Source organism: Panthera tigris, chromosome C1 (assembly GCF_018350195.1).
Source record: "Panthera tigris isolate Pti1 chromosome C1, P.tigris_Pti1_mat1.1, whole genome shotgun sequence".
In the NCBI taxonomy this organism is placed as follows: Eukaryota; Metazoa; Chordata; class Mammalia; order Carnivora; family Felidae; genus Panthera; species Panthera tigris.
This window is the reverse complement of record NC_056667.1, coordinates 215,115,360-215,142,330: the sequence shown is the minus strand read 5'-3', so window position 1 is coordinate 215,142,330 and position 26,971 is coordinate 215,115,360. Positions and strand designations below refer to the sequence as shown.

Sequence of the window (26,971 nt, the reverse complement as noted above, 5' to 3'; positions counted from 1 at the left end):
CAACGTCACGTCTAGGCGGAGCAGGGGTGAACACAGAAGAAGAGCCACAGTCCCAGCAGGCCGGCGAGACGCACCCCACAGGAGCCCCACCGTGGCGACGCGTCAGCCGGAATGAAAACGACCACGAAAGGCAGCCAACTGCCTGATGCCACAGGACGGCTTTCGTGGTGAAGCTGTGCCGGATGATCAGCACAAATCAAAGCTCCTAAATGTGACATCGGAGGAGACGCAGGCTCTTTTAAACCAGGTAAGTCTACTCTTATCCTTGAAGAGACCGAGCAGAGGAAAAACAGCCTCAGCGAATGCACGGCACAGAGGGGCTGTGATGGAAAGGGTCCCATCATACGCTTAATGATATGAGACAGGTGCTCAGCATCAGAATGAATGATCGTCTGGTCACACCAATTTTAGACTCAAAAACATGATTAAGTGCCTCTCTCGAAAGCCCGGCCAATCACACCTTGCTGGGAGCGAAGTCGTTTGTCGGGTTATGCAGACTTTCAAAGGCGCTAGGTCTGTTTTGTTTTCGACTTTCCCCTGATTGTTTTAGTTTAGAGCCAATTAAGTTCTCGATTGCTTTAATAGAAGGTTTTCATAGCACAGGATTTTAAATACATAGGCTGGATTAGTAGTTCCCAAATCTGGCCAATTACCAGAATTACCTGTGGAGCTTTTTGAACACAGAGGCTTCAAAATGTCTGCATTTTGATTCGGGAGGTCTGGGGGGTGGGGCTTGAAAGAATGCGCGTCTCCAACGGCACCTGGTGCTTCTGGTGCGTCTGCTGCACTGGAGGTGGGGACCAGGGCTCCACTCCAAACAACGGACCCCACCCTGATCATAACCCCACGGAGCACGGCGAAGTCACAAAATCATCTACTCAAACGTAACGAGCCAGTGATCAAGGCACATGAAAGATTTTGCTTCAAAAAAGTGTATTTCTACCTTAAGAAAGGAGGCTGATTTTAGGCTGTTATCTGAACTGGGCGCATCTGGAAAGTCATAAGGGAAATTACTCCTAGGCAGGACTGCCCGATTCCAGAAAAAAAAAAAAAAAAAAAGCCGAAAGCAACACCTCAGGAAAGGAAGAAAAGACGGACCCAGATCTTCCCAAGCGTGGTTCTCAGCCTGACAGCAGCAGCATCGCCCAGGAGCACGTTAGAAATGCAGACTCCCAGGCCCGGCCCCGGCACCTGTCTTTTCAGAAGATCCGCAGGTAATTCTGAGCTCACCTGCTAGAGCTCAGGTACCCGGAAATCACTATGGACGTGGAACAACACCGACGGCCAGAGTTCCTCATCACCTCGGGCTCCTGGTATCAGAGATGCCCGAGGGAAGAGCCCCCGTCCGGGCTCCTCTGTCTACCCACAGGGTCAGGAGCCAGTTTAACCACGTCCCTCCTAAGCACCGAGGTTCTGATTTTCAGGCTCGCTCAGTCCCTAAAGTCCTGGAAACACATCCCGAACGACGGCGCTGGCTAGCAGTCCTGCACCTGCTCCGGCACTGATCCCCACGGCAGCCTGGGGAGGGGGGCCAGGTGTCCGGCATCTCAGACACAGAGGAGCAGCCCAGGCCAGTGGGGGTGGCGCTAAGGGGAGACCGCACGCTCCTCCCGGGATCCGCCACACTCAGGGTGCCCTTAGCTGTCTCCTGGATGTGCTTGTCCTTGGCCAGATCCCTATGACAACAGGGCAGCGTCTGGGCAGCCGATGAGCTTGCTCCCATTGGGTGTCCCCCGGCAGCCCATGTCCACACCCGGGTCCACCTGCCACCTTCCTGCCGCACCCTTTCTTTGCCCTGCTCTCCTGGGAAGGCACCCACTGGCCTCAACCAGTGGGAAGCAGGTGCACGCAAGGGGTGTGAAATGGCGTGTGTAGAGCCAGGCTTCCTCTGTGAGCTGCCGCGGGGGGTGGGCTGTCCCCAAGGCTTGCTGGGGCACCCCTCTCCTGCTCCCACTGGGCCTGCCTGGTCTCTGTGCCATTTCTGCCAGTCCTGGTGCCCACACCTTCTGACCCTGGGCCTTCTCTTCCATTCGGGTACCCTCATATACACCTCCACTCAAGATGAGCCACATTTGGGACTACCCCACCCCACCCCCACCCCCCAGGGGCCCTTGAAGCCATTCCCCGTCATCACGTGAATTCTCAGCGGACAGGGGCTTCAAGGACACTGCCAACATTTCTGCGGTAGGGGGAAAGGGAAAGAGGGAGGACGCCACGAATTCCCACCCCACTGCTGAGCCAGGCCCCCCGAGCCCGAACCGCCCGCAGGCGCGCCTGCCGTTTGCCGAAACCCACAAGGAGATGATCCTTCGCCCTTATGCTGCCCATTCACACCTGTGACGCGTCACGACCCAGTGTGCAAGCTGCCCCCAAGACATCACCTTACACCAGCTTTCCGCACACGAGGCCAAAGCAGCTGGGGAAACCAACACAATCACAGTCTCTGCCGACGACGCCAGGACGACACTTCCCTTGTTCATTTTCCCGGGAGTGTGGCTCCCAGAGCACAACCAGCCTAAACCGCTCCGGACACGCTTCCCTGCAAAGGCAGAGGGAGTTCTCCAAGTGCGTCTGACCCTGCGTACGCGTGACGGGACTCCAGAGGGCCCTGCACGCACAAGCACAGCGGAGTCGGTCTGACCTCTGACAGGAACACAGGCGGTATTCTCACGGAGGGTATGTGACAAAGAGCTGCTCGGGTCGACAAATTCTTCGTCTCCAGGCCAAACAGCCACTGTAGAAGGCGGAGAGGAGACTCCTTGAAATGGACACACTAAAGCCAGTCTACCTGATGGTGCTGCTCACGTATCTGCAGCTGGTCTGTTGGTTTTCAAACTTCTGGCTGTTTGTCAGACGAAATATTTTTTTTAAATGTTTATTTGTTTTTGAGAGAGAGAGAGAATGAGCAGTCAAGCAGGGGAGGAGCAGAGAGAGAGGGAGACACAGAATCTGAAGCAGGCTCCAGGCTCCGAGCTGTCAGCACAGACCCTGACGTGGGGCTCGAACCCACCAACCGTAGGACCATGACCTGAGCTGAAGTCAGATGCTCAGTCGCCGACCAAGCCACCCAGGCGCCCCATTGTCAGATGAAATTTTAAGCACAGGTTCAGTATTTAAAGCTGCTGGGGGTTTGGCTCCTGAGGGGACCCCCCAAGGAACCAAACTGGGGCCTATGGGGTGAAGAACCTTCTGGCAAGACTGTGCGCTCCTGGTGTCTGATTGTGGAGTTGGTGTGAGACCCAATGCAGCTGTACAAAATTCTTCAGAAAGCTGAACCTTAGGGCCCTCCCGCCTGTGAGGGTCCTTGTCCCAACCACACCCAAGTCCCAACTGTTGGGACTACAGGTAAACCCCATGACTGAGTTCTGGCCACAGGACTGCATGTTTGTGGACACATAATCACAAAAGTAACGTTTTAAAACAGATCCATAGACTTGGGGCCAGGAGCCTGGGGTGAGTTCACGGACGCACTTCTGCTTAGTACGCAATGGTTTCTTTTTTAAAGTAGAATTGGGGAGATTTCTTCTAAAAATATGCGGTTTCTGGCATTGTTTGAAAACTTGTTTTACTATCTGGCAGCAATGGGATCGTGCCCGAGCTCTCTGAATTGACAAGGTGGCCGCCACGGCACCTGGCCGCCCTCCCCCGCAGCCCATCTAATCCTCATCTTTGGCAACTGCGAGCTATGAAATCTTTCACAGTTACACGTAAGAAGAATCTCATTTCAGAAGTAAAACATTTCCGATCTTCTCTCAAGAGAGGAAACCTCCTTTTCATAAACATTCTATTTTAACATCAGTGAAAACTTTTCCAAGTATCAAATAACAAAAGATCAATGAGGGGCGCCTGGGTGGCTCGGTGCGTTAAGCGTCTGACTTTGGCTTAGATCACGATCTCACGGTTCGGGAGTTCGAGCCCCGCACTGGGCTCTGTGCTGACAGCTCGGAGCCTGGAGCCTACTTAGGATTCTATGTCTCCCTCTCTCTCTGTTCCTCCCTCCGCTCACACTCTGTCTCTCTCGTTCTTTCTCTCTCTCTCAAAAATAAATAAAAACATTAAAAAAAAAGAGAGATCCATGAACTGTGTGACATAACAAAAAAGTTATGAAGGGTTAAAAAAAAAAATACTGTTTTTGCTCTAAGCATACAGCTTGGGGATCGACACAAGCAGGCACGTGCCTTTAAATGTAAATACATGAAGACACAGGTTTTAACTCTGAGGCAGACCAGTGGCCCGCAGACTGGTCACGGCCCCGTGAAAGCAGTCTCACTGGCTTGCTGTGGCCCGTGGAGCGTTTCACCCCGTGTGAGCGGTCCTGGGCCAGTGGTCACTCTCTGAGGCCTTTCTACTTGCTCTGCGTGAGTCCGCTGGTCCAAGAAAGCGACAACCCCCAAGTGTTTTCCTGAATATCTTCAATGACTATACAGATTCAAAATCTAATTACGGCATCATAGGTCACTTTACACACTGACGCCATCCAACAAAGGCTAACGCGTAATTTCACGTCTATTCCTGAGTAAATGTCACTAATTGTCTCCGGTCAGGCAACGCTGTCTCCTGCTTCGAGATTTTCATACATACACATCCAGCGACGTCTGCCCTGTGTGTCACCACACAGGGAGATGTTTTCACCACTTGTGAAAATACCTCTGAAGCATGTAAGGGAGATGCTATGCTTAAAATCACTTTATTTTCTCTCCAAGTACTCGAGGGCTGCATCTTTGAATGGATGGTAATTCATTTCACGTTAACAAGTTATTAATTAAGGCTGAGGATCTGGGGTTCTCAGCTGGGAAAGACGCCCATGACTTCTCGGATTTCCTGGCAGTTAAGGATCAAAGACCGAGACCACCTGAGATGCAAGTGTGGCCTGAGCACTGTGCTAAACGCAGTCAGAGTGGGCCTCAAGTGCAGGACGAGGCTTCGGGCAGGCTGAGTGGCTCCGGCAGGCGCCCACCTCGACGCACGTCCGTTTGCTGCAGAATCCCGTCAGTGTGGCTGAGAAACCGGGAGTGTGGCTATCAGACCGGGGAAGAACTCAGCACGTGGCTGGGAACCACTTGTCTGGTGGCCATGGCGGCGTGTCCCTGGAGGGGACAGACTCTACAAGCTGGATTGGAACATCCTCTCTCTTGGGGACAAGAGGCAGGTCTCGCTAAGCTCTAAGCCAGGGTCAACGGACAAGAGGGCTTAAAAGGAAGCCAATGGGATACTCCCCTCTCCTCCCAGGGACATGCACCAGAGCTGAGGCCTCCTTGAGGGTGGGAGGAGGGGTGCCGTCTCTTCTCTCCTGCCCTTCCTCCGCCTCATGCCCGCCTTCCATGCCCCAGTGCCCGACCAGACCCCCGCCCCACCACTGCCGGTAGACTGCTCCGTGATCTCCCGTCTCTTCGAGTGGTGGGGCACAGGCACTGGCGCCCTTTTGTTGTGGGTGATCTGTTCAGGGACGTCTGTACAGTCAACAGACTTGGACGATAGGGATACACGTCTGCCTCCAGAGGAGGGCAGGTTTGTTTACCGTCCGGGGTAACGGCATCGCCTTCCACGGCACGGGGTCGGGCAGGCTTGTGTGTCTCCCACTGTAAAAGACTGGGGTTTCCTAAACTTGGGGTTCCTCTGCTGTAATGCAACCCAGTGTGCGTGCTGGCATTCCCTGGCCCTCGGTGAAACTGGTGCACGACAAGGCCGATGCTCTGGGCACCTGCTACGGCCGCGAGGATTCACTTGAGGCCAGGACTCTCGGCATCTCGGATACAGGCAGGCTGGCTCCTTAGCTCGCCGGCGGGGTGGAGGCTTGCCGCCCGTCCTAGCACTGACCTCCTAGGCCTCCCCGTCTCCCTACCCTGGACCCGCGGGATGCCGTGTGCCAGGCACAGTGAAGGAAACAGAGTCTGCGCCTTAGAACACGGCTGTACCGGGCCAGCCCACACGTGGCCAAAGACACAAGGCCAAGGAACACAAGGGCCGTGAGAAGGTATGAGGGGCGGGAGAGAACACCTGCTGGAAGGTTCCGGACAGACTCCGCGGGACACTGTGGGCTTATTTTAGATTTGGGAAACGGAGGCCTCTCTCTCCAGAATGGTATGGGAAGAGGGGTCTCGCACTGTCCCAGGACAACCCAAACTCCCTTCTGACGGACTCACCTCACGTGAAGTGTCCCCTGAATGGTCTGATACGAAGTCTCTCTCTCTCTCTCTCTCTCTCTCTCTCTCTCTCTCTCAAGGTGGCTCTTTGTGTTTGGCATCAGTCTAGACGGAAGTCACAGAGGCGTGCCCAAACATATCAGGGAGCACGTTCAAGAACGCTCACAGCGTCACCCTCGGGACGGCCCGCACCGGGGCTGGCTGGGTGTCTGCCCACCACGGGAGCCCCACACACCGGGCGGGAGGGATGAGCTACTGACGTGGCCACCACAGGACGAGCTTCACAGAAAGGACGTGCGGAAGAGACCAGGCACCGACTGCTGGGACGCCCGCCCGACGGCCCACGGCCAACAGGCAACGCGGGCCTTGGCGAGAGAAAGCGCGGTGCCCACCTCACGGGCGCGTGCGTGTGTGAAGAGGGGCAGCAGGGCGGCCACCCACAGGCTCTGCTGTAACTGAGCACCGTGCGCTTTCTGTGTACGTTCTCGTGATGCGACGTGTCCCCAACCCCCCGAAAGGGTAAAAGTAGGTCATCTGAATGGCTTGTGCATACACAGGTCAGGTCAGCGAGCATGAGAGACAGAGCTGAGTGGGACAAGGAGACAGGTGCACTGGCCTCAATCCTCAAAGAGGGGCCCAGCCCTTCGCTGGAGGAGACGATCTGCCTCAGTATCTTTCCCCCGAATATTATCTGCATTACCAGGAAACACAGGGTCGACTACCTGGCCCATTCTGAACTCAGAAGGAGGGTCTCCTCCAACGCCCCATCTACGGATCAGCTGGCTGCTGGCCTTGATTAGCAGGGGGCAGCTCCATTACCATGCTAATCCACGGGGCCTCGGCCCCATCGCCTTGATATGGATATGCGTGTGCTTACGGGCCGGCCTGATTAGCGCGAGCTTCCATGTGTCAAAAGCGCCAGATTCTTCCCAAAGAATAATTCTGGCTTTACTTACATCCCTAAAGTGTAAGAGTTGATTTGAAAAGGTACTTACCTCCACCATATGCTATTTTTCTGAAAACAATTTGCATTTCAAAGTGACTACGGCATTTATATCTGAATGAAGATCAGTGTGTTGCCTGAACTGGTCTCAAACGAGCCTGAAAAAGACGCTGGGTTTCTATTGAACGCGGATGTTTTCGTCCGCCAAATGACATCAAAGACAGCATTCCTCTTTTAAGCTATAGGCTTCTTACATAAAAAGTAGCTTGCTCTGATTTTTTAAAAATATACTCTGAGATATAAGGTCTTTCACAGCATTCAAATAAAGATTCGTCAACAGTCATTTCTTTGAAATACAGAATTTTGCTCGTTGCGCTTTCCGTTCTGGTTCGTCTTCACGAACAAGCCTGGCCTGCCCAAAGGCTCGAACTGGAAAAAGAACACTTGGCGTCCGAATGATCGGTTACGCAGCCAGAGAAAGGGCAGCAGTTGGCGACAGGTGATAGATCACTGAAGTTTCCTGCGCATCGAGCGAGGGGGGCACGAGAGCCACGGAGGGGTCTCTGAGTGCGTGGGTATAAACCAGACCTTTATGTCCACTGTGGAGTCTCATACCTTTTAAAAACAAATGATAATTACAGGACAGGACTGATGGGAGCTCCCCCCTCCCCCCTTGGAGTCCTCACCCTCAGAAACACACAGGGATTAGTTATTTTAATGTTTATTTCTGAGAAAGAGAGAGAGAGCGCGCATGCACCCAGAGGAGGGGCAGAGAGAGAGGGAGACACAGAATCCGAAGCAGGCTCCAGGCTCTGAGCTGACAGCACTGAGCCCGACGCGGGGCTCGAACTCACAGACCGAGAGATCATGACCTGAGCCACAGTAAGATGCTCAACCGACTGAGCCACCCAGGAGTCCCCATAGAGGTTGCTTTCTTAGGTCAATTCTCATTCCTACCTGGCTTCTGATGTTACAAAAGCTTGGGAGCTTGGGTGTGAGGCTGCCCTGCACTCCTCCTGGGGCGTGGACCCCCGCTGCGCGTGGGCGGGGAGACCAGTTTGCTGGAACCGGAACAGGACGGCGGAGGCTACTCTAACGGCCACGCCACTTCAAACTAGGCCTTCGCCATCTGTTCGTCCTCTAATTATAAACCCAAAAAGAATATAATTCACAACACTACCATAAAAAGTGAGATACGGGTGATTTAAGTGCCTATGAGCAGGGCCGTTCGCCTCACTATTTGCATTGGAAATCTGCCCTCCTTTTTGGCAACCAAGACTTCAGGCTAAGAGGATTTTTTTTTCCAAGGACACATTCGGTGTCTTAAAGATGCAGGCGTCCAGGATTCTGCATTGTTATAACATGACACTTGTTTTGTGAAAGGGTGCATTCAACACATCTACTGTTGAGACCGAATCGTGGGTTTCTGAGATTACCAAGTATCTTTTTTTGTGATGTGTTTTCCACACCAGGGAAGAAAGCACGTACGGGGTCCACACTTGGGTGGTAACAGCAAGTGTGACTGCCACCGAACACAACCGCGTGGCCACACTCAGAACTACAAGTCTTGGGATCAGTTCACAGTTATCTCCTCAAATGTGGAAAGAGCTCATGTTACTCTGACTTCTCCCTCTTCTACTTATGATGCCAAGGGGGAAAACAAATGAGTCCGTTCTATTGTCTTTAAAACTTATCTGGCAAAATTATATAGATAAAAGTGAGTGAGATAAACGAGAAGTCTACCGAAATCTCATGTAACAGATCAACTCATTGTTGAACACGAGCATCAAATGTTCTTAGTGGCGGCTGCAGAAATGGTGTGATTTTAGATTCCATTCCACTTAATTACGGCTCTCTAACCATGTTCGCATGTGGGCCCATAATCTTTAGAATAATTTTAGATACGTAACATCTTGCCGATCTAATGCAGTTTCCACTGCTACTTTCTGACTTCCGGATCGCTTCGTTTCCAATTTCTCACTGGTGTAAACAACACTGCAAAGGACATCTTTTATTCACACTTTTCCTCTGGATAAAATCCCAGGAGAGTCATCACAGAGTCAAACAGCATTAATATCTTCCTGGCTTGTGACGTGTGGCCTGACACATGTTGCTGATTTTCTTAGGCCAGTGGGCTAGAAGAAGATGGAACCCAGGCATCGTGAAAACAATTCAGCTCACGATTTGTAAAATGGATGTAATGACAGCGATGGTGACAAGGAAGGAGGAGAAGGAGAAACGGTGATACTAATGACGAGGACACGAATATACCTCACGTGGCCGAATGATACAAAGATCGCGTTGTGTGAAGCGCTGGGTAAACTGAAAAGCTTCTGCAGACAGGAGCACTTGTTAATTTCACCATTGGTGACTCTTCCTTCTCTCTGTAGTTTATTTAAAAAATTTTTTATGTTTATTTATTTTGAGAGAGAAAGAGAGACACCAACCATGAGTGGGGGAGGGGCAGAGAGCGAAACAGAGAGTCCCAAGTAGGTTCCGCACTGTCGGCACAGAGCCTGACGTAGGGCTCGGTCTCACGAACCGTGAGATCATGACCTGGGCCAAAATCAAGAGTTGGATACTTAACTGACTGAGCCACCCAGGCACCCCTCTATCGTTTATCTTTTAATAAAAGCTTAAAATGGTGACATTGCTAAACTTGCCTGTCTCTAAATTCTGAAGAGTCTGTCTCCCTCACGTTTTTCTCGTGATAGCATCTCCTCGCGGTCACCTGCTCACGCCTGTGTCTTGCTGGTATCGTCCTCCTCACGATGCGGGAGCCCAAGTGCACGCTCAGCGCTCGGGCAATGCAGGCACGCGCCTCCCACCCTCGGTCTTCCAAAATCCCCGAAGCATTATGACCAGTTACGCCCAAGGGGTCAGAGGCACAGTTTATAAAAGGAAAGGAATAAACGAGATCGTGTGCTTGGGACACGGTGCAAGCCGTGTGGATGCTGGTGTAACCTGATGGTGAAGAAAGGGGAACCAGGGAACCCGCGGGCCTGCTCACCCCCCGCTTCCGGGCTAGCGCTTCACCCCGGGCGACGTCCCAATTGCTGTCTGGGACAATTCAAGACCAAGATATTAAGCACACCAGAAGGTCAGTTCTCACTTAAGTGACTGTACTTAGAAATAAGTTTAAACATTTTTTTTCCAAAGGCAAAGTCTGTCTATCCCAGTCATCAGGCACCACGCTCGTCACTGCAAAAACACTCTTTGCATCTTGCCCAATCTTCTCTGCTTCAGAACAACTGCTGCTACAGACTCCTAGGTGTTGATGGAGACCTGCGTCACCATGCTTCCTTGCGCTGGCTAACGCAACGCGCACCTCGTGCTTGTTTGGCTACGACCCGTTACTCCTACGGGTGACACGGCCAAGTTCACGTGCGATGCAGCGGTAACGAGGTATGGCGCCACCACAAGGAGGAAAACAAAACTAAGGTGTTCTTTTAAGCAACAAAATATGATGACAGCATTCGTGTAATAGGGTTCTGTGAAACGGAGCGCCTGAGACGTCCATATCTTGCCCTCCATACTCCCAACCACTACATTCCACCGTTCGCTTTCTTCCTTGGTGATTGTTAACGGTTCTGTCTTTGAGATGTTCTTTCTTCTTTCTTTGGGAAATACAGTATGTGCTTTGCACAAAATCCATTTTGACTCGCCAGCACCGTTCTGAGAGCCAATTTCTCTGGCTATCGCTACATTTATTCTCCCTTTCAGGGAGGAGGCCGAGGTGGTCATGTGGGTCTACTTTCAAAGTGCCCCCTTCCCTCTCCCTTCCAGTCCTCGTGAAGCCGGTGCTCACAGAGAAACCACGTCGGTGGCGTGGAGGTGAACTGCTTGGCTGTGGATGTCCTTGGGTGTTACCACCCCCCAGAAATACTCCAGAAAGGCGAATGTTCTCCATATGAGCGGAAGCCATGAAACACTGGGCCACAAGGTTGGGAGATGGCAAGCGTCATGACTTCCCTGAAGATCCTCCTCTGCCAGTGTGGGGATGGGGACGTAGTAAGGGGGCTAATCGTGGCCTCCCCTCTATCCCAGAACGGCTCCTTCCCGAGGCCCAGGCCGGCACTCAGCCGCCTTCCTGATGGCTGAGGTCCTTCCTGGCCCTGCCCCCCCCCGCCCCCCGCCTCTCTCAAATGCCAACCATTTGCTGGTCCAGCTTGAAACACTATTCATCACCAAACACACACACTTTTGAAAGGGAGAAAAAGTTTCCGAACCTGTTCTTTTACTTACGGGTGTGTCTGTCCCCAGAGTGGTGGACAGCTCAGCGTTTCCAGGGTTTTTAGCTGAAATCATCACGATCAAGGTGCTTTTGGCAGTCCTTACAGAAAAGAACACCCCACGTAGAGTTCAAATAATTGAAGACGGCTTCCAAAAAACGGAAGGCAGGCTCCTGATTTACACCTGAACTTGTCCCCAGTGGTCCTGCCCACAGGGTGCTGGGTGGGGGAAACCAAACAGTGCTCGTCCTCAATGGTTACCTCCTAGATGTCGCCTGGCGCGTGACGGGCACTAGTGTGGACTCAACAAAAACACAATTTGTGAGCTCACGAAACTGGGAGGGGATAACAGAGAATTAACGGTCCACGCCTGGAAGAATGACAGAAGCAACAGAACGGGTATTTGCCTAAACCTCAGTGGGAGAAACGTATAAACACAGAAACAGCTAGCAACAAGAATGCATGTCTCATAGAAGCTGCAGATGTCCGGGTTCTTCTAAAGGATAAAATAATAACTTTCGCGTCTTTTAGTTACAGATGTAGCTGACAGAAACCCCACAAAATGTTTTCTCCTTTCCCTAAAAATAATGGGTTGTTAAATAGCCATCAAAACCCACTCCCGGTAAACCCTAGTGCACGGATGCAGATATCACGGGATGCTGCCGTTTGGATTTTTTTTTTTTTTCGAGAAATAATTCTCAGCCAATCAGGCAAGTGTTCTACCAAGGGGCTAGGAGGGGGTTTAGCGGCGGCGCCTGATTTATGTATCAGAGGATGAACGTGGTACACAAAGTCCAAAGTGTGCGACAGGAAGGGGTGACGGAGGCCGGCACGCGGTGAGAGGCGAGCCCCGGGGTGCTGACGAGGGGCGGCCCGACAGACCGGGAGACGCACGTGACCGGCACCGGACCATGTGAAACTAAACAAAGAAAAACTTTGCTTCTATGAGACAACAACGGATCGGGTTTTGATGTTGCGTTATTATTATTATTTTTTTTTTTTGGTAATAGCTATTACCGCCGTAACAGCAGCTTAGCGGCTCGGCGTCTGCGGTGTGAGCGGTTTTGATAAACAGCCTCTGTGGGCCACACAACGGGGATAATGTATCCTTAAGTACCGCCAATGAGCTGCCATTCTGCACAGCCAATTACTTCTGTGCGTCTGTCACTCAAAGGAAAAATGACTGAGCCCATTAGATCAAACCTTTGTCACTGTTCCTAATGCACTCTTAGGCCTCATTAATCTCCGGGAGCAGTAACAGAGCCGCCGGTGTCTCATTGCCTCCCCCGAACAGGCCCACGTGAAGCCTCTCATCTCTCCCCCAAGTGCACCGCGTTAATCAAGCTCTCCTTATTACCCCAGTCCCTGTCACGGCGGAGAGCGCGCTCCCTCTTAAATGCTCTCATTATGACCCATCTTTAGAGCCGGCTAAGTGGAAAAAAAGAGAGAGGGAGAGAGGGAGAAAGAGGACGGGAGAGAAAGAGGAGAGGAAAAAGCAAGTCCGATCACATTAATATTCATGACAATAATTAGTATTCTAGGTCACTGAATATTCATGCTATTAGTTTGGTTTTTTATGGGTTTGCTGGATGTCCTGATTACTGAAGTGTGGAGGAAAACAGCATGGCGGAGACTTTAGATGTCAACGGCGGCTCGATACTCAAAACACATCCAGATCCCCGCCCCCCACCCCGGAAAAGCAGCCTCAACCCTCCCGACGGCTTTCGTATTTTGAAACCGCCGGGGGCCAGGAGCGGAGGGAGGGAGGGAGGGAGGGAGGCAAAGGGGCAAGGTCTCCCCCGCTACGAAGGCCCACGCGTCGCCCCGGTGCGGGTAAAAGCACAGTCGTGGTCCCGAATACCCAACAAAGACACCCTCTCAGGACAGGGAGGTATGTGGCAGCTCGGAACCAAATGTGGCAGGAAAAAAGAGATGCTGGGCCACGGCCCGCGAGCCCAGGGCCCTCGGAGATCCCGGAAAGGCCCGCAGAGCGCCTCTCTGCCCACCGCTCTGCCACTGCAGGGGGCACGCAGTCTGCAGGCGGCACGGGTTTACGGTGTTGAACCCACAACGACTACACAGAGGCTACAGAAACAACAGTGCGTGGCAAGAAAACAGATGAATTCCAGGGGCGCCTGGGGGGCTCAGTCAGTTAAGCGTCCGACTTCGGCTCAGGTCATGATCTCGCGGTTCGTGGGCCCGAGCCCCGCGTCGGGCTCTGTGAGGATGGCGCGGAGCCTGGAACCTGCTTCAGATCCTGTGTCTCCCTCTCTCTCTGCCCCTCCCCCGCTCATGCTCTGTCTCTCAAAAATAAATAAATGTTAAAAAAATGTAGGAAAAATTAATTCCACAATTTCTTCCTTTTCTTCACCGGGGACAAGCACAGCTGTAATGACGGATTCTTGAGACACTTCTGGAGACTCGCCCTGGGCCACGCTTTGGAAAGGCAGCACGCGGCGTGTTACCCTCACAAGAGCGGAGGTGGGCCCGTTTTCCACCGTAACGATAAGGAAGAAGCTGACGTTCGCAGAGACACCTGTTCAAGGTCCCGAGATGGTGAAGGTGGGACTCAAGTTAGTGTTTCTGCCTCCCCGGGCCCGACCGCTGGCCATTACATTATCCTGTTGTCTACTTCAATGTCAAAGGAACTTAAGGACCTGATACGAGTCTGCGTTCCGTCATCGGTGGATACCATTCTACCTACCACACCAGCCTGGCCAATGACCCAGGTCAGAAAACAGGACATCTGACGGTCTTCTCTGGAAGCATATCTGCAATTACAATTGGGTGGATTCTCAAAAATGTGGCCTTGGATTAGAACGGCCGAGTGGGTTCCAAGCCAAAGCAATGGAAAAGACAGATGATGCCACAGACATCCTGCGTGAGTGACCTTGGAGGAGGGGGAGGATTCCCTGGGGAGGGGGGGGACTTCATCAGGCCTGAATAAGTATCTTCTGGATTCTTCTTTTTCTTCTTCCTCCTCTTCTTTTTTGCTGGAGTAGATGCTCAAGCGGATTTTCCAAAAAGTCACTTGGCTTCTGTATTCCTATATGTCATCTAAAACCATTTTTTTCTATCTTCATACTTGATTGATAGTAGTTTGGCCCTGCATATAGACTTCTACGTTCAAAATGATTGGCCCTTAGTGTTTAACTTAAGTGGCTTTAAGTTTATTTTTATTTAATTTTGAGAGAGAGCAAGTGGGGGAGAGGCAGAGACAGAGGGAGACAGAATCCCAAGCAGGCTCCCCGTTGTCAGTGCAGAACCCGATGCGGGGCTCGAACCCACAAACAGCAAGATTGTGACTTGAGCTGAGATCAAGAGTCGGACGCTTAGCCAACTGAGCCACCCAGCCACCCCTAAGTGATTGGTCCTTAGAAAGGAATTCTTCCGTTACTTTTTAGCACGTGGCGTTTGTGCTGAGAAGGCGACAGGCCAGAAGAGTTCCGTCTCTTGGCAGGTAACCTCGCTCTCTCCTCCTACCTGGGATGCTTTCTGGGATTTTCTCTGTGCTTTCAGAGCCTCCTGTCCCCTCCAGCTTCATACCAGGCTCTTCGGACAAGAAGACGCCAACATATGTCTTCTTCTGCACACCTACGTCACCAATGGTATCCTTGGCCATGTTCTTTATAGTATTTAACCTATCTACGGAATTTTTTATTTTTGTCATCTTTTTTCTTTAATTTGCAAGAAGTCTTTCCCCCCATGTTTTTCATATAATCTTTAATTTGTTGCATTTTATGAAAACAGTAATTAATCTCTTCCTTCCTTCTCCCTCAGTGTCACTCCCTTTATTCTAGGATCACTAGTCCATTTGTTTCTCTCGGTCCCTGTTTGCTTTTACTGCTGGATTCCACAGACCTCTTGATTGTCTGTACTGGTATTTATGAGTCAGAGCCTGAGGGTCGATCAGGCCGATGCAGGGGTTTCCCTGTGGCCTCTGGACATGGGTGTGGCACACGCTGACGGGTAGGTTCAGTTCAGATCGACAGTGCAGGGTTCACGGGCAGGCTGGTGCCCTTCAGTTATGTCCCTCACGGTCAAAGGGGACATTCCTTGCCATTTATTTACATTTCTCTGTGACTGTGCAGAGCTCTGAGTTTCCCAAGCTGCTCCCTTCTCTTTCAAGCATCAGCATCCACATCAGGTTGGAGGCGGGGATGCCCAGGGTTGGCTCTTCCGGAATGTGTCCCTGAGCCCGCCATGCCTGCATTTCACAGCTGCCCGACAGGAGCGTGGGGCCACCCCACCTTCATGAAGGCTCATTTACTCTGCTTAACTGGTGAGCTCAGTTATTAGTACGCAAGGGAGCTGCTTTGACATGTTTCTCTCCTCTTTCCCGAGCCCAGGGCAAAACCTTACATCACGATCATCACGTTTCCAGCATTCTCGTGTACAAAATGTGATCAACATTCCAAGACTGGCTAAGCATTTCCCAACACCAGGAATAACATAGGACCTCTCTGCCCACCCCCCCCCCCCCCAGTGATCTTCTAGCCCCTTGCCTCCTTTGTCCTTTGAGCACTGATCACCAACTTCAATGGCCTTATCTGTTTCTGTTTCTTCTGTCTCCTCTGCCACCGCTGTGGAGTACGAGGCCCCTGGAGGGAAGGCCTTGTACTGCCCCCAAGTCTCCAGACCACTCATCAGGACTGGGCATACACACGGCAGACCCAACAACGACGGAAGATGAAGCGTACAGGAAACAGAAGCGAGGCAGTAAAGTGCCCAAATCGTGACATTGGATGTAAAGGCTAAAAAGCAAACTGACGTACGATGAGGCACTGTAATATTTGAAATGCAAGATGCATTATGACCGTATGCTAGAAAATGAAGACAGACATCTGAATAAACACTCCAACTAACAAGAGTTCAGGAAGATGGCCGGAGATAAAGTATAAGGATTAGGAGCTTTCTTATTTCTTGCCAAGTAGGTGACAGAGTAGACAGCCCCCTTCACTCTCCTCCCCCACCCCCCAAAAAGATCAGCTTCACACGTCACCAAAAACGGACAGAACGGATCCGCACGGTACATCTCGACGAAGTCCTGGAACTTTACTGAGGGATGTGTATTAAGTTTGAGTAAGTTGGGCAAGACCTGTGTTCCATGGCAAGAAACTCAAACGTAGTAGTCACTGTTCTAGTTAACTGATAGGTTAGAAGCAATGCCAGTTAGAGCCACCATGGGATTCTTTTTTGGGCAGAAGGGGAAGGTCTCAAGTTACTCTGAAGTTTACTGGAAAAAATAAACGAGTGGCAACAGTCAAGAACGACAATAAAACGGACGAGTCATATTACTGCCAGATAACTGACTGAGTCATGAATCTGAGACACTGTGGTAAACCCATACATGATAACATCATGTGGAGACAGTGGGTCACCTGAATAGAGTCTCAAGGCCAGAAACATGGTGGATTTGATTAAATTAGTTGTACAATAAAGGTGATGCATACAATTATAAGAAAACAGTTCAACACAGAAAGGACAATTCGTTATCTATTTGAATAAAAAGTTTGATTAGATTTATTCTTGCACATAATTGACCCAAACAGATTAAAGATGGATTAAAGGCTAAATATTTTTCAAAAACAGGCAATAAAATTGTGAAACTCAGAAATACATATGTCAATTGTTAACTGTTTTCAGGATTTCAAGAGGCCTTCTAAACATCTAAAGTAGAAACCACTGAAGTAAAGGACTTCTGATTTGATTCTGCGTATATATTTTGATCATATGTTAAAAATGGGGAAAACCTCTACCTGCAGATAAGACCATAAAATTTAAAAAGAAGCAAATAATAAACTGGGGAAATATCTGCAGAATGTATTATAAAGTGCTAATATCCTCAATATATAAAGAGTTCTTACAGATCAATAAAAAAGACAAACACCTAGTACAAAAAAGGGAAAAGACGACATCTAAACAATTCAATATAAGAAATACCTGTGACAATAAACGTGAGATGGCCAACCTTAGTCCTAACTGAAGAAATCCAAATAAAGCAGGAGATGTTTTTATTGCTTATCAGATTACTACAGATTCTAAAAATGATAATAGCAATGCCACAAGTGTGTGTGGGTGAAATGGGACCTCGCTTAATAGGTGGTAGGGTATTTGTATAACAAAACCTTTCCAGAAATTAATTTGGAATGTACATCAAGAATCTCATGAGTGTTTATATTCACTGGCTGAATCGCTTCACTTATGGACCTTTATTCTAAGACAAGAAATGTTATGCACAAGGATTTAGGGACACGCAAGTGTCACGTCCGTGCAAAATGAAAAAGTTACAGAAGGGAAGGCGCACAAGACACTTATCTACTCCAACAGCACCGAGGTAAGAAAACAAATAAAAAGGAACAGCATAAAAAGAAACAACCATGACCAGTTAACTCGGAGCTCTAGAACAAAACGGCAAAATTCAAAGGAGTTGTAAAGAAGGATACTGTTAAGCACATGGGAAGTTCTTGGGCAAAGAGCTCTAAAACAGTTACAGTAATACTATTTTTAGCCGGAAGTCCACCCCGTAAGTGTAACGCCAATTCACTGCCAGGTAAATTTGCTGTGTTCAGGTGAGAGAGCACCTGGGAAGCAGGGAATGGAGGGCCGCCTGCCGATGAGGTCACCTGCACGCTGAGACAAGCGTGCCATGACCACGAGACCCTCTCTTCCCCCAAAGGGGCACTGTGATCCTGCAGATGTCACACCCCCATTTCCTCGTCCCCACTTGTGATGCAAAGGAGAGGAAAAACCAAGCGGGCTCCCTTTAAGAAAGATTAACTTAGCGGGGCGCCTGGGTGGCTCAGTCCGTTAAGTGCCCGACTCTTGATTTTGGCTCAGGTCATGATCTCGTGGCTCGTGAGTCTGAGCCTCACTTCGGGCTCTGTGCTGACAGTGTGGAGGCTGCTTGAGATTCTCTCTCCCCCTATCTCTGTCCTCCCTGACTCATGTGCTTTCTCAACCCTTCCTGCTCTAGACAAATAAATAAACACTAAGAAAATTAAAAAAAAAAAAAAAAGGAATTAACTTGGCTTAGGGCTGAAAGAATGCGCTGTAACCAACTGGGCTTGGGAGCGTGGAAAAGGGGTTTCGGCATTTCCCCGCGCCCTCCCGTCCACCCAAGGCAGGGGCGTTAAAAAGAAATGGGGGCACTGAAAAACACTCCTTTAACCCAGGCCCAGGCCATACATAACCTACTGCATGGGACAGGACATGGTTAAATGGCATTCTGTACTTTCTGTTTACCAAATGTCACATTTTTCCTTAGGAAAACGAGCAGTGCACCATGGGATGCAAGTCTCAATATTCAGGAATTTAAACAGCAAACCTTACGTATCCACAACTTCTCCACCTCGGAGGCTCCTCTCCCACCCTAATGCCTGGCAAATTCCCTTCCTCTGTTTACACTCAGCACAGGTGGTGCCCCGGCCCTGAGGCCTTGCCCCGTCTCCTAGGGTAGCGCTGAACACGTCACCCCTGGGCCTGCGGGCCCCCGTACGTACTCCTGTCGTGGCCTGCTATGTGGCACTGCGTTTACTTGTCTGCTCGTCTGTCTTCCCCACCAGAGGCTGAGATTCTGGAGAGTAGAGATGATGTCTTAACCTTCTGTGTCCCCAGGGCCCGGGACCAGGCCTGGCATACGTCAGAAATGCCATACACGTTTGTTGACTTGAAGAAATAAATGCGTGGATCTGACACGATGGGTTACAAGGGCAAGTGGCAAATCAGCTGGTTTGAAGAGGCCTGCCTCTTGCAGAAGTTCTGCGGATCAGGGACCCTGTATCCACCGCACACACCATTCCTGGCACAGAACAGGTGGTCAGTAAGTATGTTTTGAGTAAATTAATAAATACGAAGTGGTGAAGACGTTAGCTTTTCATTCAATACAGAATTTTTGTTTTCCCTTGGGTGGTTCTTTTCTCTCTTCTAATCCCGGCATTAGCACACCACCCTGAAGAGGGAAACTTCATATATGTCTTGGAAGGAAGGTCAGCAGGTCCTAAGAGACCTTGTCACCACTCTGGAATGAACCGATGTCTCCTTTGATGGCAAGCCCAGCCCAGGTTTGTTTTGATTGGTAATAACGGCTGCTGCTTGTATTGTACTTTATGAGTTTCCCAAAACTGTCGTATGTGTCATCTTACCTGCCATCACATCTCTGTGAGGTAGGCAGGCCAGGCAAGATCGACCTGATGTGGTGGTAAAACCTGGCTGAGTGAGCTGTCCAACACCACTTGGCATCATGAAGTAAAGCCCAAGCTATGGCCTCCAATTCCGGCCCCTTTCTCCTACCCTGCTTTCACCAACCAACGCCATATTTATGCCACAGAACCGTGGGGTTAGCATCATCCCTCTTTAAAGGCACTTAACATCTCAGAAAGGGGAAAATGCAGCATTTTTAAGAAGCAAAGACATATGCTAGAAAGTGCCGCATAGCCATAATTTATTTTGAGAAGGCTGGATGTAGGTTAGAGGGGAGAAAGGGGCTTTTTGCTGGGGAAAACAAATCCATGTGTTGAAGCGTGTCAGAAGGAGGACTCCAGCCTTTTCTCTGATAATAATCACCAGAAGGTTAAAGCCGGGGGCAGTCATTTGCAAAGATTCTTAAACAAAAGCGAACCAGGACTTTTTGAATGGCTTGCAATTGCACACAAAGGCCAGGAATCTCTAAACACATCTAAATTTGAGAAAACACGCTCTCAGATCCCAAATTAAAAAGCAAATTCTCCTTTGAAAGAGAACAGGAAAAATTACAGTTGTGTTAAAGAATGACCCGACAGTTACCATACAAAACCGAGAGAACGGAAATCTTAGGTCCAACGGTTTCCTTGAAATCTTGCTCCAAATAGCTCTCCTACTTTTATCCACTTGGTCGCCACAAATGAATACCAACCCTTGATATCTGCACGATCAATTTACGTATTTTAGAAGGTCCTCGAATCCTCGATCATATGTGAGACTCGACTTTCAACTACACAACTCTGGGAGGACCTCGTGGTTTGGTCTGGGCGGCCGTGACTCAAAATGGCACCAGGCGCTGGCTGGCAGTCACAGAACCACCCACAGAAGCGAAGAGGTTTCTAAGCCTTAACGTACAATGTTAATGGTTAAAATCTCACTTGACCGCAAGGGCTCCGCACTCTCCTGCAACCAGCGACATCTACTGCCGTCGTCACGCTGGATTCTTCAGCACGTCCGCTGCAAGCTTACCTGAATTTGGGGAGATGTGTAAACTGCTCATGTCCTTGGACAGGCCATTGGTTTTAGGGCTGGAGATGGGCGCACAGGCCGACGTGGCTCGGGGTGGCCTCTTCCCTGGGACTTTCACAGTGGTTCTCAGAAGATCAATCTCTTTACCATGAACATTCTGCATGTAATCCTGTTCAAAATGTTAAACATCCAAGAGATATTAAAAAGAAGACCTTTCACAATCTAGGACACAAGGTTCTATCAGATACCACGAGTTGTAATCCTATGACCCTTCCACTGTGGCAAGCACTTTAAAAATAATGAGGTTTTGATCTGTCTACTATGGTGGCATCATCGTTATATTGAAACCACAGTCTCTTTGTCCTGAACTAACCCAGGCCCCGCAAATCCAAGCAGACACAGGAAATGCTTCCATCAGGGGGATCAGAAACCAGCTGGAGAAAACAAGTGTCCACGTGAAATCGTATTTTATAAACTGCTGCTTATAGAAAGTGCACTAGGACCCCGGGGTCTTCCTGTTAGTTTCAGGTAAAGTTCCAGGGAGTAGGGAGCTATTTTATAACAACTGTTCTGCCTTGGATGGCAATACCACTAAGCCTCTAGATAAGAATGAAGCGGTCTGTTGGGAACTCAGGTAGAAACTCCTGAAATAAAAGGCCAAGCATTTTACTAATAAGGACCAGGAAAATGTCTGAGGGCGTCGGTGGTACGGTGTCGAGAAAACGTGGAGCTCGCGGATGGGTGTGTAATGGCCGGATGTGATGTGGAAAAAGAAAGAACGTTCTTTGGTACTCAAGCATCGTGTTTCTCCGAGCGGCTCACCGTGCCCAGAGAAAGCATCTTTGTGTTCTCTTCATGCTGGAGGTGGATGACCCAGTTAACAGGGAGCCACAGGGATGTCTAGGTAGATAGGGATGGTCTCTGTGGGGGTCGCTGGACAATTCCGTGCAGAGTAAAACATTATCTAAGAGTTGGTTGTCGGGTCGGGGGAGAGGAGAAGCAGCTGAGAGGGTGAGGGGCCGACTGGTGAGTTAGGAATTACTGACCCTTCAAAATGCATTTTTTTTGGCAAAGTGCCCCCTGGCCAAACACGTAGACATGTTAAATCGACCTCGCACATTAAGAAAGGGCATATTCTACAACATTCTTGGGCAAATAGCACGTCAAGTGTTTTAAGGCTAAGCATGAAATGAAACAAATGCATTCCTTCCTTGGCAGAATCTTGGTAGAATTCCTTTCAGAATATAAAGGGGAAACGCCAATAAATTTGTAGTTAGGATGAACAATGAAGTTCTTGTCAATGTAATTTCAGAAGATCCGCCAAATAAACCAGGGTGTGGGCCGCCAGGGACCCAGGGAGGCTGGAAAAGTGAGTTGTAATTGCTAACCCGTAGGGTCAAGTGACGCAGAGAGAACCAGATAAAGTCCTAGAAGGACAGCACAAGGGACAGAGACCCAGGCTGCGGATGAGGAAAGTCGGCCAAAGTCCATCAAGGGAGGCAAAGGGGGCCTAGAGAGCAGCAGGGAAGCCGAGGCAAGGATCCCCGGCTTCTGGGAAGCAGGCTGCGGAGCCTTTCAGTTCACGTGCCAGCAGGTGAAGGGGCTGAGAAGCAGTCACTGGCTCATCAAACAGCAGGACGGTTGCGGACAGAAGCAACGACACAAAAAAGGAACCAGAAGCACAAGATTCCAACACAGGGGAAGGAACCCGCACGCGGCTCCTCAGGACAGACAGCACGAGAAGAGGCATCGTCCCTCCGCAGTCTGCTGGAGGGAGGGTCGGCCTCGAGTGTTAAAAGCAGAGACCTCACCCCACAACGCAAGCACTTACGGGGCCCCTGGGTGGCTTAGTCGGTTCAGCATCTGACTCTTGATTTCGGCTCAGGTCATGATCTCAGGGTTCGTGAGATCGAGCCTCGCGTCGGGCTCCGTGCTAGCGGCACAGGGTCTGCTTGGGATTCTCTCTCTCTGCTCCTCCCCTGCACTCTCTCGATCTCTCAAAGTAAATAAATAAACTTAGAAAAAAGGTGGGGAGGAGGGGCACCTGGGTGGCTCAGTTGGTTGAGTGTCCGACTTTGGCTCAGGTCATGCTCTCACGGTTTGTGGGTTCAAGCCCCACACTGGGCTTGCTGGTGTCAGTCCACCAGCGTGGAGCCCACTTCAGATCCTCTGTCCCCCCTCTCTGCCGCTCGCTCACTTGCACTCTCTCAAAAATAAACATTAAAATAAGACAAAATAAACAAAAATCCCTATTCTGCCATGCTTTAAAAAAAATGAGAATTGTTTAAAAAAAAAGAGAGAGAGAGAGAGAGAGCACTTAGAGGGGGGCACGCGGGAGCTGACCCAGACTCAGGAAAGAGGGCGTGGGAATTCTCAGCAGAGGAGGAAGGGCAGGAAGAAGAAGCCCAGAAGGGGAAGGCCTGGCCACGGTGGGGGGGGAGACGTTCTGATGGAGCAAACACAGAACTCTAGAAAGTTGGAAAAGTACCAACCCAGAAGGAAAAGACGCCACAGGGTCCCTAATGACTTCCTAAGGATACAACTCAAATGGCCAATTCTTGATGGCAAACACACACTCACAAGGCCAAGCAAGGCCAGAGCCAGGAGGAACCTGGGACTGAAGACGGCCAGAGAAAGGATCGGGGCTGCACCAAAGTGGGGCAGATACAGACCAGTTCTTCAGAGGCAGTGGCGAGGCTGGGCCTTCATCAGCACTTGTAAAACCAACCATCCGGAGAGCGGTAGTGGCACCCACAAGCCTCCCGTGAGCCATGGAGGCCAGGAGCAGAGGTCCCGAGGCCTGCTGACCCCGCAGGACGCGCTGCCTGGAGTCAGTCTCCGCCATCCCAACAAGACCGAAGACTCCACGTGGGAGTCGAGACGCTTGGGCAACACCCCAAAATATAATCAACCGTGAAAGAGCTGTGGTTTTGGAAGGATATGGACCAAAGACAGAAAGACGGTGGTTACGAAGGCAGAGTGAAGGAGCAAACAGACCCAGACAGGAAGGAATACGGGAAGACTCATGACTGAGCTCAAGGTTTTGGGGATGTGAACAAAAAGCAACAAGGAAGCCATCCTTGCTTAGTGGAGGGCAAAGTGTCAAGGTCATTAAAGAAAAAACAAAGGTCATTCTTAGACATCTTTAACGTACTTCCATTAATATCCAACGAAAATGGGCAAACCCAAGCTTCAGAACCAAAGTCAAGGCTTGTACAGAACGACCTCATTCTCCCACACTTGCTCTTTCAAAAATATCAACTTGCTATAACTTTCTTCTTTAATGCCAATTCTTAACAAATTAAAATACAATAACAGGAGTGTAATTGAGCATTTATTGCTTATGGGCTCTAAAATGAGGCTAATCAGATAGTGACTAAGCCTCAGCATGGGCTCTTTTAATAGGCATGTTTTAACATACAATAACCAGGATATTTTATTTAAAATTATTATAGAAATGTACCAAGAGTCTGCTCTTTGGATGTGAACGCGGCAAGGGAACACATTTATCTTTGGCTCAGCATGGGCCAGGGAATCTGTTTCCTCGCTTGAGTTAGGCGTCGAAACTTCAGAGGAACTAGATCTAAAAAAAAAAACCCCAGAATATGAACTTGGCAATTCTTGCGTTGCAAGCACTGTGGTTTTTTTTTTGTTTTTTTTGTTTTTTTTTTTTTTTTTACAGACCTTACAAGATGCATTTCCTAATCCACGAAAAGCCCTTGGAGGTGGCGCTTCAGAAACAGTGGAAGGCAAGGAGGCCTGAGTATGTGGCTTCTGGGTTCCCCCAAGAGAAACGATGCTGAGTTTCCCGTGTTTGAAAGAATCCATCCCTTTTCATGTCTCCCCAGCTTGGCAGTTGAGGAATTAAAGCCAGAACCAGTATACAACGTGGCCGCCTCAGAAGCGGGACATGTGGCCCTGCGGGGCCCGAGGGAGGGACCTCGCCGGGTAAAATAAAGACGGCAGGCTTGATTTTGATATGCAAATGCTTCAGATACTACCCTTCCTGTGCTCCTCGTAGAAAATGCTGATCGATGATAAAAGGGGGAAAAAACCCTTTAACGAGGCATGAGGGTAATTCAAAGCCAAGTACTTTTAAACAGCACGTAACAAGTCCCCGGGGCCCACTCAAGAGCCAGGCCCCTCTGAGGCGCCATCTCCCGCCCCACAACAGCTTGAAAAAGTAGTAATTGCCAACCTATTTGCATTTTTCTTCTCAAGTTGTCCGCGCTCTTGTCGCGCGGATTCTTTTCTCCAAGCAGGCGCGGGAGCAGAGGGACCCGTTCCTGAACGTGTCGATAGCCTTGGTGACTGTGCACCGGGTCCCCCCGCAACCCGGCTCCCACACCTTTGCCAACCCTTGTTTTTTACCTCTCGCTCCTAATTATGTTGCATCTATTGCCGTACACTTAATTAGCTGCATTAATGTGATTTCTTTTCACATAGTCAAGCAATTAAGAGCTATGATTGAGTTTCATTCAATTAGCCTCAACAAACATGCTAATTGATGTCCCAGATGCAAATGAGGTGCAATGAGAGAAACCTGCGAGCGACTGGGAGCCGTGTCAGGCCCACAGCTTTCAGCCTGCTGACGGAAGCACAGCTTAACACGGCTCCCACCTTCTGGGGGGCCGCCTTCAGGGAGGGCCGCGGAGTCATTAGCGCCGCCGTGCCTCCCATCGCTCCCGGTACGCAGGATTCATTTGATCTGCCGCCATACGATCCTGTCCTAAAAGCTCACAGCTACCCGTTACCAGGACCTGGAGGTCATCGGCTCGGTGACGCTGTGCTCCTGCAAGGAGAGTAAGCCCTCACCCAAACGCCACCGAGAGGCTGCTAGAATGACACAGGGGTTCTCCCCAAAACTGCACGGGGTGGGGGGGGGGGCGGAGAAGAAGGTGCGTCTTGTCTTGGTGACCTCAGAGCCCTCTGCGTGCACGACGGCCCCACGGTTCTCAGCAAATGGTGAGTTCATCTTAGTCAGCTCTGGGGCATCTGGCACTCGAAGTTAAGCTCAAAATACAGCAATCCATCAAGAGTCCCTAAAAATACCCTTACTGTATTGATTCTCCCTGCCTCCCATCCCGACGTCACCTTTGGCTGTCTGTTGAAAGATGGGTTTGCCCTATGTGTTCACGGGGGTACCGAAAGCAGTTAACAAGATCTGAAAGCTAACCCAAGATGCAGAAACGGTATGATTGGCATCCCAGAATGAGAGCATCTGAAAAAAAACCCATGGCTTTGAAACCGTACTCTCCTTGCAGAGATGATGCAATCGATGCCACTCTGCTTTTACACACTGGGTTGTTTTTTGTTTTTAAAGCATGGAGACTCTTCATTTCCATAATTAAGTGATGCAAAAAGAATCACAGAAATTTTTGTTCCAATTAGGTTTTCCCAGTAAGTTCTGGTTTCTGAGTACACATAAATGCTCAGAGATTTACTATTTTATGTTAACATGTAACACTTTCTCTAGGGTAGATAATTGTTAGGACAGACTGATGACTGGCCACAGCCATTGGATCGGATTTTTCCTCTCTGGATAAGCTAGCTTGTTAGTCCCCAAAGCGTGGTCCCTGATACGCGATCAAGGGGTTCACAGGTTCAGTACTGTTTTCAAAACATTCCAAGGCACTTTTTGCCTCTTTCACTGTGTTGAAATTTGCTTTAATGGTGGATAGAACTGCTGGCCCCAGAGCACAAACCAAGGCTGTGGCACCAAATTGTATTAGTCCCTGTTGCTGTCATACGATTCATTGCCATGCTCTCTAAATAAAAACAAAAAAAAGTTGCACTTAAGAATGCTCTCAATCAACCAACCAACCCCCAAAAAACAACAAGCAAAAAAACCAAACCAACCAAAAAGCTACAGATTCATCAATATTTCAACCGTGAGCACATACATGTCTTTTTAATTTTCTGCGTAAGGGACACGGAAAGTACGTATGAGTGTCTGTGCCACACACACACGCTGGACAGCGTCCTGCAGAAATGCACTTCTGCAATTGCTTGGAGTTGCAAGCTGAACTAGCCACTTTTTTGGCTGGGACACACTTTTACTTGCAAGAATGACCATGTCAGACACGAACTAGGCTTATTCGGCCTTGGGTCTTTGGCAGGTATTTTCTTGAAAATGAACAAAGTGAGCACTGCAAGAAAAATAGCACACAGTATCCGCACCCAGCGTATAAAGTATAAAATGAGCTTCCAGTGAGCATGAGAACCTTGGAGACTTGTATCTCTCACCGTGTGCCTGACACTTTCCAAATACTTAAGGCCTTTGCTGATAAGATGGGCAGTGATATAAATGAATGCAGCTTCTGGATACCATCTGATGAAAAGTGTCACCATTTGGAAAGCTGCATACCTCAGTTAAACAATATTTTTGAAATGACGCATGCACGGTGACACATGTGAGGCTGAATGAATTTTAAGGGAGCAGA

At 49.7% G+C, this 26,971-nt stretch overlaps 1 protein-coding gene across 16 annotated transcripts in view; it reads right to left on the bottom strand.

Annotated features, from left to right (window-relative positions):
• Positions 1-26,971, bottom strand: part of AGAP1 (ArfGAP with GTPase domain, ankyrin repeat and PH domain 1) — a 540,980-nt gene that overhangs the window by 160,717 nt on the left and 353,292 nt on the right. For all 16 annotated transcript variants that reach the window (XR_006221027.1, XM_042995745.1, XM_042995748.1 and 13 more), the window contains one exon: positions 20,529-20,697. Coding sequence is in view for 15 of the 16 variants with exons in the window: in XM_042995745.1 (XP_042851679.1) it covers positions 20,529-20,697 (169 nt within the window). In the remaining variant the exon portion in view is untranslated. The remainder of the gene's footprint in view (positions 1-20,528; positions 20,698-26,971) is intronic.